The following is a 13,961-nucleotide window of genomic DNA, read 5'->3' on the forward strand; positions in this document are numbered from 1 at the left end:
GGAATTCAGAGGAATTTTCAGCAGTTATTTTAAGGTGCAATAAAACCACAGCATGGATATCAAATCAGGACAACCCTTAGCCAGTAAAAACCAATGCACTTCCATGTGCTACCATACACAGTGTGTCCCTGGATTAAATACAACCAGCGCTTTCTAAACAGATTGCAATCTATAAAGTCTGCCTCTGTTGGCTGTTAGCGTTTCACTTTCTGTTTTTTTTTTGGTTTTTAATAAATGTTTTTCTATAATATTATATATATCTCTATTATATATATATATATATATATATATATATATATATATATATATATATATATATATATATATATATATATAATATATACACTATATGGGCTGTGATATTGCAATCCCTGGTGAAGCTAGAAACATAGACATGCAAACATGACCGGGGGGAAAGCAACAAATAAGGTGGGTTCTTGGGAAGTTTTGGTTTATCTTTATTATCATTTCTTTGGTATTTCTGGATGGCTCATGATGAAAACCATGCCAGCAGCTGCAAGATAAATCAAATAAACTTCTGAATCAGTCCAGGCTAAATCTTTTGTTAGTAACATCCAGATTTTTTATCGTAGCACCCTGCTCTTCAACATAAACTTGTAATGGGTGTAATATTAGTTTAGAAATCAGATCCAAGTTGTTTAGTTGTGAATAGAATTTAACAGGACAGCAAACACTTACCTTATTAGCAGAGTTAAGAGGAGGTATAAGAAGGAACTGTTCCAAGTGTCTCGATTCACACGCTTCTACTCTCTATTACCATGATTAATTGTCATCTGCAGTGACTGTCGGTTTGAAGCATGACTGGTTTAAAAGCATTACCTGCTTACACATACACAGGAAGCCTGACTACTTATCATTTCGCAGAAGCGAAGTTGAGGTCTGAGTTTTAAAAAATAAAAAAAAGTGCAAAGAAAAACACAGAAGCAGTTCTGCCTTTTCTGCGTATGAAGTAATGATGCAAAAAATTTATGCAAGTGTGAATTGGCTTGAACAGCGCAGGCAGTATGTTTATTAATTTATTGTTTCATTAATTTATTAACTAAAAAGCTCACATTTCAGAATAATTCAACATTAGGCATTTGTTTTTCGTTAGGCACAGGAAATGCACAAAGTTACATCCATAAACCATTACCTTCGCAATTCTATTCAATATAAACTAAGTTTTAGGGTTTAGATACAGTCTTCAGTAAACAATGCTTAAGCTGTGCTGTTGGATGGCAGTCATTCTGAGCGGTTCTGGGTTACATTGCTTCAATGCAGTTATCATTTCTCTCCTAAACTGGCTTTACCTGGCTTTGAGCTTGTCTGGATAACCCTAATTGCCAGGGCTAAACTGCCTTCCTCGCTCCATTCAAATCAGGTGACCTTTCAACTCTGCCAGTTCCTACTGTCAAATGCATTGAATCAAATGGAATGCAGGATTCTCTAACTGAAGCGCAAAGCAAGTTTGAACCAAAGAACAGGCAAGTTTAGAGAAGCATGTTGGAGCAACAGAACCCAGAACAATCTTATCAGAATGGTAACAAGCGCTATAAAATAATAAGGGAAATTACCAGCCTCATAGTCCAACCACTGGAAGCTCCTCTGGCTGTAACATGAGCGCTCGCTGCCTTGTCAATCTTGTGTGCTGCTGTTTAAATGCCTTGTAACAGCTGCTGGGAACCAGAAAATCTGTCCAGCCCTGTGACCCTGTTCGTAATTTAAAGAGAACCCCTGATTTACATGCAATTGAATAGATTTTGTGTTGAGTTAAATATTATTGAGTTTGAAGTAGTTTAAAAATGAAAAGACAAAGTTTAAATTATCTTAGAATCACTAAGAAGTATCACTCCCATGTCTCTGTATTTATAGCAGAGGGAGGCAAACATTAGAATTCAAACTGTAGGATTCTTCAGGATAACAATGGGACTTCCTGTAACTGCTCTTAACTGACATCTACATGAAGTCTAGATGAACAATCGATTAACTCGCGCAACAGTCTGTGCACGGTCAAGAGTAAAGCTCTTTGCCCTCAGAAGCTTGCTGAGTATTAGCGTGCTTGCTATTGTAAAGATAAGTGTAGAATTGAGGTTGTTTTTATTTGTGGCGTCATTAGCACTGACTGCACAATTCACTTGATCTGTATTTGCATTATTATTTATTTTAACAGCTCAGGTATCGTAGACTAATATTCCTTTAGTTTTTACATGCCCTTTGTCTTTATAACTGACTGTGGAGTATTCAATAAATTATTTGTGGCTTTTTGAATCGTAACCCAGTGCGCACACGAATGGAGGATCCTCATCGATCGTACAACTTCAAACTTTTTAATGGATTATGCCGGAAAACGATCCAAAGGTCTATAAGAGGCTGAAGAATATGAATCAAGTTTGTAGAATATTCAAGGCAGTTATTTTGATCAGTACGTGTGACAGACAGACCAGTAGAGGATGTCATTCGAAAGCAGCAGGAGAGGACATGACAACAAGACAGACAAATAGCTGTAGCATTTCTACCTTACTTAATGTCATGATAAATAAGATTAGCATTTACATACAACATAAAGTGAAGCACAACTAATAGAGGAATTAGTAGCGCTTATTGTATCCGGTAAAATATATAATTCATAATACATTTTTATAAATGACACACAGACTGAGATTACTTACCTTTTAGACATTAGAAAGAGGGGGCACGCTCTTGGCTTTTTGGTTGGTACAGTATATTTATTCCTCTTTAATGCTGAATAAAAATGATAGGGACATTCCTATTCTGTCTACAAATGAATCATTGTAGCATCACGAGGGACAGCAAGTGTAAATGAGGGACAGGCCCTGTTTAAACTCTGGGAGCACTAAAGATAAACTTCTTGCTGAAACGCTTATTTTAGAACTAAGATATAAAGAATCTTCTGATTTACTAGTTCTGACCGCAGTGTTATTTCCCTGATCAATGGCCTGGTGTATATCAGTTTTAAATGAAGGACTTCTAGAATGTTTCTACTTATTGACCCCTGATAGTTCTGGTGTGGATGAACCTCTCCTGGTTTAGGACTTGAATTTTGGTTATGTAGCTCGTTTTACAGTTTCCCCCTGCTCAAGATAAATTTGTGCTTTATCTGACAAATTATCTTTTCTCAACTAATAATTATATATTTCTCCCTTACCCAAAAACACACAAGACTGTAAAAAGCTTTTTGATTGGTGTTTTACAAGAGATGTTACAAATTAACCCATGACAATGCTTTTGTGAAACAACAGGCCCATTACAGGAAAGCAAACACACAAGCTGGCACCAATCCACTTTGCTCAGCTGGAAAGCAACATGGAGTTAATATGAGGCCAGTGCCCCACATCTCAGGACGGCATGAACCTGCTCACAGAGGCAAAAAGGGACAGGACTTAGAAATCTTTGCCAACATGGTGGCAGAACGGAAACGATCCTGACAGTAGCATGAAGCAACTCAGAGTGAAATTAAATTTAAGTGACTCTTCTTCACACTTCTCCATTTCTTACTTTCTTTCCAAAAAGCTTTCTGAAGCACCATACTTGGTCAGTCTACTGTTTTTAAATACCAGGCCACTTATGAGTAATCAATTACTCCTCTACCAATACAAACCAATCAAAAGAATGCATATATAAATGGGTGAATGGCATTACCCTTTCATTTACAAGGGTATCTCGGAGGAGTACTTGTATTGGACACACTGTTTAATAATATTACTCTCCTTTTTTGTGACACACGCTGAGGGTTTACACAACCACATTTCTTGTTCATTTAGTAAAACATACAGCCAAGGCAGACATGAAAGCGAGTGTCTCTGAGGGGGACGTTTCTCAACCTGGAATCTCACATCTCCTACCGCGTTGTTTAAAGAAATCATACAGATCCGCTTTCTTAAAACCAGACTGTGCTCTAAACTCTCAGTCTATTGTACTCTGTGTTCTACTATTTGTCTTTTTCGCATCCTGCTTTCTATTCCTCTACACTGATGATACAAGCTCAAATGTTTGTTCACCTGATTCTTATTTTTAATAAGAAAAAAAGATCTTTCAACTTTTGCAAAAAAAAAAAATTTTTAGCCGTATTTGCATCCCGAACAGACTTTGTGTAACTGTGACAGCATTTGGAATGGTTTGATGTGGTCTCTGCAAAGACAAGTAGACTGTGCCACTGGCTCCAGCTGGAATGATTCTCCAGCAGACCTTGTTGAACCTCAATTCCACGTGGGCTGCCTTTCCTGGGACACTGAACCACACACTGTGTAGCTCCCCCTCACAAGCTCTGAAATGCCGCCATCAAAGATCTGCAAAGGACTAATTAAGTAATGACTTCGGAAGAATGCGGCCCAGTGATTGAGTAATATACAGTAATTAATACCTGCCGCAGAGGCTGGAGCTTGAGATCCTGAACCAGTGTTTTTTTTTTTTTTTTTTTTTTTTTTGAGAAATGAAGCAGAGATAGCAAGCCTCATCATTATGATTATGTGCACTTTATTTATTGGTGCTTTATTTTATTGTAGTGTTTCTTTGGGTCCTGTACTCTTCCATAGAGGGAAAGTAGTTCCTTATCCCTTTTCTCTCTGTTCTCCTTGCAGAGTTGTACTTGGTACTTTACTTCCAGTTTCTGGTGATCAGATTGCAACTCTTCCAGCCATCGATATGTCATTTGTATTGAGCCATTTGGGGATTGGCTGCTGTTGGTCGCACTAACAATTTCAGGCAGGGAAAGAACATCTAAATAATGCTCTTTTCAGAATTGAGAAGCCCGTCAGTGACAACTTTCACTTGCTGCTTTTTGATATATGTTATCAGTGTAATGACCTGTACACTTAAAAGAAACAGGAATAAGATACTGAGACTTGAGGCATTAGTTTACAGGGTGTGGCAGACAGCTGGGGAGGGTGTGTGTGTGTGTGTAGAATAATGACCATGTGATTAGTACAAACTCTTAATAAAGACCATTTTAAAACAAAGCAGATCTGGATTTTTAGTTTCAGTTTTTCATACGGCACAGCTGTTTCCACTCAGTGTGTGATACAATGGAAACTTCAGCTCATAGTGTCTGTAACGCTTGCTGTAAATAACCACCACTTCCTCATGCTGTGACTCATCACCTTTGCCTGCAGCCCTCCTCTGGCTCCTTTGTCCTTTAAACTCTGGCACATGAAAGTCAAGATTTATGTGTAAACTTGAAGCTTTATGAAGAACTTTTACCCTAAAAGGGCCGTGGAATGTTGATCTATCCACTTACCAAGTGAAACAGACCCACATCACCACGAGGTTCACAGCATGTGAATCGGAGTCACAAAGCATTGTGCTTGATCAGTGGACACCAAGACAGCTTATTTTATTCATTGGAAGGAATTGACAGGACAACACAGAACACACAAAAACCCACACGCACTTCTCACTTTGTATTTATTTAGTAAATTCGATGAGTTCATGAAAATCGAAGATGTTTGGACAGAACACCAGTGTGACTATTATGAGCAGATTCCAATTTGTTTTAAAATACAGTTTGGCTTTTCAGTTCTCTCTTAAATCATCAATGCTGGGCAAGGAATTACATAAAAAAAAAAAAAAAACAACAGTCTGATCCCTCTGAAATTAACCATTTCCTTATAGACAAGAAACATTCTTTTAAAACAATATACCCCCTTTCAACCTACTTATCGTATTGCACTGAAACGACAGCCATCTCTCTATACTTAACATGTCCATCACCCACCTCTTCCACAACACAAGCATTACCCTTTTATTACTCTAATCCACAAAGACATCATGCATCTACTACCCCAACAGGGGTGAACAACTCTAATAAAATGACAGTTGGGTATTGTATAGCTGAGTTTAGTGGGACATACAGTTCTTAGGAGCAGGAACAGAGTTTGACATGCAGTCCAAAAAACTAAATAAAAGCAATTAAAATCCCCCCAACCCTTTCAGTTCCTTTACTCGCTTCCAGTATTGACTAAACAAATAGCTGCAATAAAAAACGACTTCGTGCCGAGCCATAGTTATTGGTTCTAGAACCCACAGGGTTCAAATCCTTGCTTCCTCCTCACATCCCACACCATGGCTGTAAACACCAAGCCAAAGGCATGCATGAAAAGCAGAGCACCGTGCACTCTCCTTCTACACTGTCACCCTTACAAGCTGAAGAGCGTCGTAACAGAGTGATCACAAGGGGAGAAGCGGTGCTCCACATTCTGATCCTCCCCGCTTGTTCTGCTGTTCTAAGTTTCACCCCCCTTGGAGGACAGCTTCACAATTTAAACTGAATTACATTCCTTTCCTTTTTGTGCACCCAGTCCCTCCTGCTCCTGCTCCACCCCCCCACCCCCCAACAACGTCACGTTTTAAGTTGAGACACAAGCCTGTATCATACCCATCATATTCCTGTTCTGTTCACCGCTTTATTATTCAGTCTATTGCAAAACCAGTACTATTGCAATACAAAAGCCCTGTTCTTTGTGCATGTATTGAATGCTATGCATCAAGCACAACGCAAAGTATATTTAGGCAGCTAAAACATGGTCACGGTATGTGGTTAATAATGTGTGCCTTACTTATTTCCTTATGTATATAAAATTGACCAAATGCAATCTGGGGGGAGGCTGTGAGTGTTCCCGTTTTAAAATGTCATCCACTCTCAATAACCTGCTATTTCTCTCACCAAGCAAAGTAACATTACACAAGCACTATTCTCTTCCATGTTGCAATAAGATAACACCTTCTGTTCAGGGGAGAAATAGAACACATTTGGACCAAAAAAATAAAAAACACCACCAAATCAGTTTAGTCATTTATCAAAATATAAAAACACCACACCACTCTTTCAGAGGATCAGTATTATTTTGTCTTCCTTTTTTAAATGCAATTCATCTGTATGATATACGGTCCCAGGTCTGGCTAAAGACCAGTCAGCAGCCTCCTCTTATATTAAACACATTTAAAAAGGCTCAGTAGAACAAATCTCATGGGTCAGAACTACTGGTAATTAGGATGGGCTATACCCAGGTCTCCTTTAAACACATTCTGAACAGAACACATTCCTGGGGGAATGGAGGGACTTTGCAGTTTGGATCAGTGCTGGTATTGTGTGTGTGTGTGTGTGTGTGTGTGTAACCCAAAGCAGAGAGGCGTGTGACTGGCTGAGCACCATCTCAGGGACCCTGATCAGTTTGCATGATGTCTACAGTGAGGGGTCTCAGACAAATACTTTGCAGATGAAACTAGAATATAAAAAAAAAAAAAACAACCATGAACACAACCACGACAATACGTTCTGTGTTAATGGCTTTCCTTCCAACCACATCTCCCTTAGAACAGATACTGCAATATACTCTCTCCTCCACCTTTCATGCAACAGCAAAACTAGCAGATTATGTTTTTTGGACAGTTTCGATTAAACCGATGATGCAGTAATAGATTGAGTCCAGTGGCCACCGACTATCAAAAAATAAAAAAAAGTCCAAAACAGAGAACTAGTTCACAGCTTGATCCCTCATTTAGATCAAATATTGTTGAACTGTTTTTTTGACATAATTCAACCCTAGGCTGAAACAGATGACCACCCCCCCCCCCCCCCCCCCCCCCCCCCCCCCCCCAAAAAAAAAGTTTATTTTAAAATGAGTTTGAAGACATTGTCGCCAGGAAGAGAAATAAAAACCCGATTACAGCTTTACAAGCATGAAAATCAGATACAGCCGACAGATTTATCAAGGAGAGAGGGAGAGGGGACAGGATATTTTACATTTGGATGTACATGTAGGACATCTACCCTGTTCTGATCAGCAAAAGCTCCCCTTCTTCCAATAGTTACAATACCATTTACAGTATCTGTTGTAAATATTAGATTCATGTTGTATGATGAGGGTCTTCATTCCCAATTGTAAAAAGGGTACATTGATCTGACCTTTAAAATAGGAGTTAAAATGCAATAGCTAAAAAAAAAAAAAAGAAGAATTCAGAAGACCACTGGCCTGGTTACCAGTTCTTTAGCCTTCACACCAGATCACACAGATGTGAAAGGAACATTTAAAATCAAACTTTTTTTTGGCAGATTTTATTTTGAATTAGATCTTACTAGCAAGTAAAGATCCCCCTGCAAGACTTTGCTAGCGATTTCCAGAGAAGCTGTTTGCCCAAAACAGGGAGGTAGGTCCCATTCTATGGAGACGACATGAAATGCAACATGCGATTGAAAAAACACATCTACGACAAAAGGTGTCCATGATGCATTGACGTGGCCTATTAGAGAAATGGCAAGAACACATTTACAGCTACAGCACAGACTCACCAGTGGATCCGTTAACCCCCCTGAAAACGACAGGGCAAAAGAAAACTCGACGATGAGGAGCTGAACAAAGTAACCCTTTCTACACAGCACTCTCATCTTATAAACATGCAATTTTTTTTTTTCTGGTTGACATTATAAAATCTTACTTGTATATTTAAACTTTTAATAGATTCATTCTGTATTAAAAGTCCACTTCTGCTCGGTTTTACTGAACACGGTCTGATTGCATTGTCTCCCAATTTGTGTTCATTGAATGCATAAAATAACCAAAAACACTGTCAAGGAGGTGTGTAAACAGAACTCCGTTTAGATTTGGCAACAAAAAATGAAGGGAAAAATGCAATACTGATGGATTACTACATATAAAACATTTGGGTATAACACAGTAAATACAAACTCGTCACGAACGAACATTTTCTTGGTCACAAATTAAAAAAAAAAAAAAAAAAAAACTATTTTTGAAGATTCTCTTGACAAGAAAAGGAGAGTCAAATTGCCACTTATTAAAACTTTCAATAAAAAGCTGGAATATCAATTGCGAGAATTTCTCTTTTCTCTGCGTATTAGTGGGGGTAAGAAAGTTCATATCGGAATGTGGTTTGGAATCATTGGTAGGTTACAGACCACAGGTGGCTCGCAGTCATCAAGATTGGCAGTGATGTGTCCTGCCCCCCTGGCGCAATCCTAGCCAATGAAACGTCCCAAAATAGCGACAGGTGCTGCCGGTCTTTAGATTGCAATCTTTGACATCTGCTCTTCTAGTTTGGCGACTCGCTTGTCTTGGCTGCCAATAAGGTCTTTAAGGGTTCTGATTTCTTTCAGGATCTCATCCAGCTTGGCTTCATTTTGCTGGTAAAGACAAGAAAGCATTTGTTTAATACACAGAAGTTCAGAGGATGCAAATTCAATCTTTCTCTCTCACCATTTACCTTATTTTTTCATTTCAAACTTTCAATAAAGTATATATATATATATAGATATCACTCACTATAAGTATATATATATATATATATATATATATATATATATATATATATATATATATATATAGTATATATTTCAAGCAAACCTGAAGTCAAGGAAATACCACAAAAAACTGAAAATTACCCAAACACTTTTTTTTTTTTTTTAAATGTAAAAAAATAAATAAATGAAGTCTGGTGTTCACAGCTTTGATGTGCTCAAGGATCTTATATCAATGTGTCTTTCATGTTTAAATAAGGCATCCAACCTGCACACAACCAGCAATTGCAATCAAGGTTGGCTCTATGGAAAAAGCCTTTAATAAAAATCAACAGCTGTGCTACTTTTAGCTGGGAAAGGGTTAAGATCAATTCTACCCTTCTGAACTAGCAGGACTGGTCACATTACATATGATGAAGGGACAGCGTTACAAACTGTACGTGGAGATTAAGGAGAGCTGGGTCTTTCCAAACTCGTTAATTGAAGTTCTTGAGGTGGGGCAAGCTGGTGAAACACTACAGTACAGTGCAGACCAGCTGCAGCGTCTTCCCTTCAATTCTCAAGCACAGCTATCGGGGTCAAAACATATGGGACACTATAAATCTATGTTGCAAATGTAGGATTTTCTGCTTCAGCCATATGAATGAACTTGCATCACAAGACTGGCTGGATCATAAAAACAGGGTAATGTACTGGAAGCAATTGCATTCCAACAAGAAAATGAGTCACATTACAGTAAAGTTAACACCAGATCAATACAGATGGAGTGCACAATCCGCAAATGCTGTTTACCACAAGTAATGGTATGTAGTTCTACCTTAGTGTACTGGAACTAGAAGGAAAAAACACAATGGTTAAATATCAAAACATTTTTGCTAGTGGACAGAATAAAGAGGTTTGGCTACACGTTGGCACAACCTGATGTCTTCATTTGAAATGGAGTGCTTCTCCAGCAGTAAAGCAGTGCCACACTTACTATGGAGGGCGTCGAGGACGCAGGCTTGTTCCCGGGGCCAGCGTTCTCAACCTTCTTTTTGACGGCCAGCTTGTTGTCCAGGAAATTCTTCTTGACCACCTTCAGGTCGCGGTTCTTGCCGGGGATGTAGCCGTGCTTCAGGGAGATGAGGATGGGGTCGGCGTTCTTGCCCTCGAACCAGTCCTCTGCCTCCAGGGCAGCGTCGGGGCCAGCCGTGTCGGGGTACAGGTCATCCTGGAACAGGTCAGACTGCAAGGAAGGGTAACAGCTGTGAACCAGCTTTAAATACGTGGGCCCTAAATGCACGCATGGGGAACAAACCTGTAACTAGCACAGTACTTCACATATATACACCACTGAAGGGATGTGCAAAAACCTTATTTCCAAGTCTTCTATTTTTGAAAGAACACACAACGCCTTGCTTTGTAGTCTATATAAATGGATAGCTTGGACGGTACAACAGGATCACCGTAGTATCCAAAAGGCTTCCACATACATGTACAGCAGAGAAGGGTTGTACCAGACAACTCTAGTCTGAATTTCCTGCTTACCTTCCTGGGTACAGTCATGATAATAGGTTCACACTTTCTCTCCTGCAGTTTATAAAACCTGAGTAAGAAGAAAAACAAGGATCAATCTAGTAACCAGACAGATCTGACATGCACAAAGTATCTCTACAGCTGTCCCTTCCTCTCCATGTCACTTAGTTGCTTGTTTAGAGCCCTTCTCCACCACGAAGGTTGACCGGATTTATAAACTACTGCTCATCAAAATGCTAACAATGACACGACTTCTGTTATGAAGAAGCATGCTTGAAACCGATCAATTAATTTCTGTCTCTTAAATTTCTGTGATTGAATACATGTCCAGTCGGTGTTTCCGTCATTAAAATGGCTTCTAAAAACTGTGACTCAAAACGGGACTGCGGTAGCTTTTCCTAGCCATCAAAGAATGCCTCTTGCATTTCATGGCTACTTCTCTGCAGGATTAAATACTTGTCATTTCTGAATTGGAGATGCTTCAGCAACCAGGGATTAGTGCTAGTGCAAGACTGCCCTCTAGGGGTTCGTGAATGTGTTCAGCAGTCAACAGGATGCAGGGGATCCCCGGGGTAGAAAAGAAAGCTGGAAAGTGCAGGGTTGGAATTTCTGTGGTTACCTGGAAATCTCACACTTGTTGACGTCCAGCCCTCTCTTTGGCATGTAGCCCATCCCTCTCTGAGGCTCCTTACTGCTGTAGGTGTTGAGGAAATGAACATAGGGGGTTTCTTCTGTCACTTCAAAGTAGCGAATGCTGCTATCCCCCTGTGGAAAACATTTGCAACACAATGTGAGAAAACAGATTAAAATACTCACTTTTTAGTTCTGTGTATCCACTGGAGCATGTACTGAAAAGAGCCTCATGTTTGGCTCATGCTGTGCTCCCATTTGCTGTATTGAACAGTACAGCAAGCTTTGCGGGTTTATTGCGATCATGTGTGAGCTATATATGGAGACAAATTCAAATAAAAACCTACACACACTGCTGCTATTGTGCACCACTTAGTGGCTGCTACTGTGCAAAACACTGTACACTAAGCTTCCATTTGGTTTCCAGTGGCAACCTAAAAAGGTCATTACACCTGGTACAGCATTAATTTAACCCCTTCAAGGCCTTTTGCACAATAACTAAGCCCTGCCTGAAACAAGTCAAGCTTGGACTCCATGCCCACAGTTAGCTGGGATGCCTGGCATTTGTATTCAGGAGACCTGACGGTATCCCCCCCAAAAAAAAATAAAAATCAGGGAACTTTCTGCATCACAGGAGGCATGAACGCACGATCCTAGTGAAGCTTTAATGTGTCACTGAGTAAAATCTTTAGTGTCCTCCATCACAGGAGGAATTCAGAAGATTGATTCATTTCACACACCATACTTTAACACTGATCATAAGATTTGTGTTGCAAAAACCCATACTGCAGTAAGTTTTTATTTTGTAAAACAAAGCAGCAGTTATATCCATCACACTTGATAGCAAACGAATCAAAAGGTAAGATCAGGGAGTATGAAGGGAAGTCGTCCCTCTGAATTTCTTTAATTTGGGATTGCTTCCCGCTGAAGCAGTGGGGTTACTCCTCGGTCATGTTGGTGAAAGGAAAAGGACTTCAGTTTCAACGTATAGAAAGTTTTTCCAGTCTAGGCATGTCTAAATATATCAATATTCCAGATCTGAACCAGAGGGGCTTGTCTGTTGCGCACACACACCTGGCATGATCCTGTTTCACAAGGAGAGCAGGTTATTGCTTAAGGTAGAGCTAAGGAAAGGTCATGTGTGCGTGATGAAGCATTACAGTTTTGCACACTTTCTGTGTCATGTGTTGTATCGGAGTGAAAGGAAAGTTTTTCTAACAAATGTTTTTTAAACCTCATTCCATTTAGAAAAACTTCCTCAACCACACGTGCCAACAGGTAGTTCAAGCAATCATACACCACATGCTAAAAAACAAACAAACAAAAACTCTACAGCAGGCAGTTCTCAGAAATCCTGTTACGCTGTCAACACAAAATGTGCTGCATGCAAGTGTAAAAAAAGGACTGATTGAGCTAACACTAAAGCAGTAACTGCTTTAATTTAATTCCTAATAAAAAAAATGACCCAATCTTAAGGAGTTGTTGCTATTTTAGACATTTTAAATAACGATGACTGGTCAGAAAATGGAAAATAAAATCTGTTCATTTTAAAGCCTTTCCTTAGCTTGACCTCAAGGCATATCATCTGTGATCAGGAACACAGCAGCAACACAAGCTGATCCCTTACCTTACCACATAGGTAAACCACGTTGGTGTCTGGGTCATAGAAGGGAAGGAGCACTCCATTGCTGCTGTCCAACTCATGCAGTGCAATCGGTTCATCCATGTTTTGCTGCAAGACATTTTAACATTGGTTTCATCATAACTGTACAGGTTTAGCTCAAACTGGTGTAAAAATACATCTGCCAACCATCTCCTCCCCATCCTATTCCACATATGCAGTGCTACAGTTGAAGGGGGGGGTAGGGGGGCTGGAGAACAGCTTGGAAAGGATGCTTTCTAGAGCCCAGCTTGCTGGTTCTCACCGGGTTCCAGAGTGCGACCTGTCGCTCGCTCATGCGGCTGAATCCTGTGGTGAAGATTTTCCCGTCGGAGAGGAAGATGGCTCTCATGGGGCGGGCTCCTTCGTGGGCTTTGTCTTTCTCCTGCATCAAGAGGAGGCAAATCAGCTCAATGAAGTACAAAGCTAGGGCACAAGGCAATCAATGCACGAGTCACTTGCTCATCTGGGACCCCAGGTTAGAATCCAGCACCACTACAACTTAACTATATTAATTCTATTTCTTTAGTTGCCATTAGGAGGCCTAATAAAAGTCAAAAAAAAAAAAAACCACACAACAGCAAAACATTAAAAACGCAATGTGAAATTAAATTTCACCAATACCTACACAGCACTAACGGGTTGAGTGGGGGAAGCTTTAAAAAAAAAAAAAAAACAACATCAAGGGGACTCACAACAGTGATTTTCTCCTTCCTGGGGTCAATGACCCGGATTTTCTTGTCTTTGGAGGTTGTGCAGATCAGGCTGCCGTTGTGGTTCCAGCACACGCTGTAGATCATGTCCTGGTGCATGTCTTCCAGATTGATCATGGCTTCCCCGGTGCCCACATTCCACACAATGATCAAATTGTCACAACCTGGACAATGG

General features: G+C 39.8%; 1 protein-coding gene across 2 annotated transcripts in view; it reads right to left on the reverse strand.

Moving 5' to 3' along the window:
• Positions 1-7,692: 7,692 nt before the first annotated feature.
• Positions 7,693-13,961, reverse strand: part of LOC121307702 (coronin-1C-A) — a 35,433-nt gene continuing 29,164 nt past the window's right edge. For both annotated transcript variants that reach the window (XM_041239955.1, XM_041239956.1), the window contains exons 5-11: positions 13,769-13,950; positions 13,339-13,458; positions 13,041-13,145; positions 11,403-11,548; positions 10,796-10,853; positions 10,245-10,493; positions 7,693-9,154 (exon numbers count right to left, since the gene is read on the reverse strand). In XM_041239955.1, the coding sequence (XP_041095889.1) occupies positions 9,035-9,154; positions 10,245-10,493; positions 10,796-10,853; positions 11,403-11,548; positions 13,041-13,145; positions 13,339-13,458; positions 13,769-13,950 (980 nt within the window). In that variant the 3' untranslated portion in view covers positions 7,693-9,034. The remainder of the gene's footprint in view (positions 9,155-10,244; positions 10,494-10,795; positions 10,854-11,402; positions 11,549-13,040; positions 13,146-13,338; positions 13,459-13,768; positions 13,951-13,961) is intronic.

Source organism: Polyodon spathula, chromosome 58 (genome assembly GCF_017654505.1).
Source record: "Polyodon spathula isolate WHYD16114869_AA chromosome 58, ASM1765450v1, whole genome shotgun sequence".
NCBI lineage: Eukaryota > Metazoa > Chordata > Actinopteri > Acipenseriformes > Polyodontidae > Polyodon > Polyodon spathula.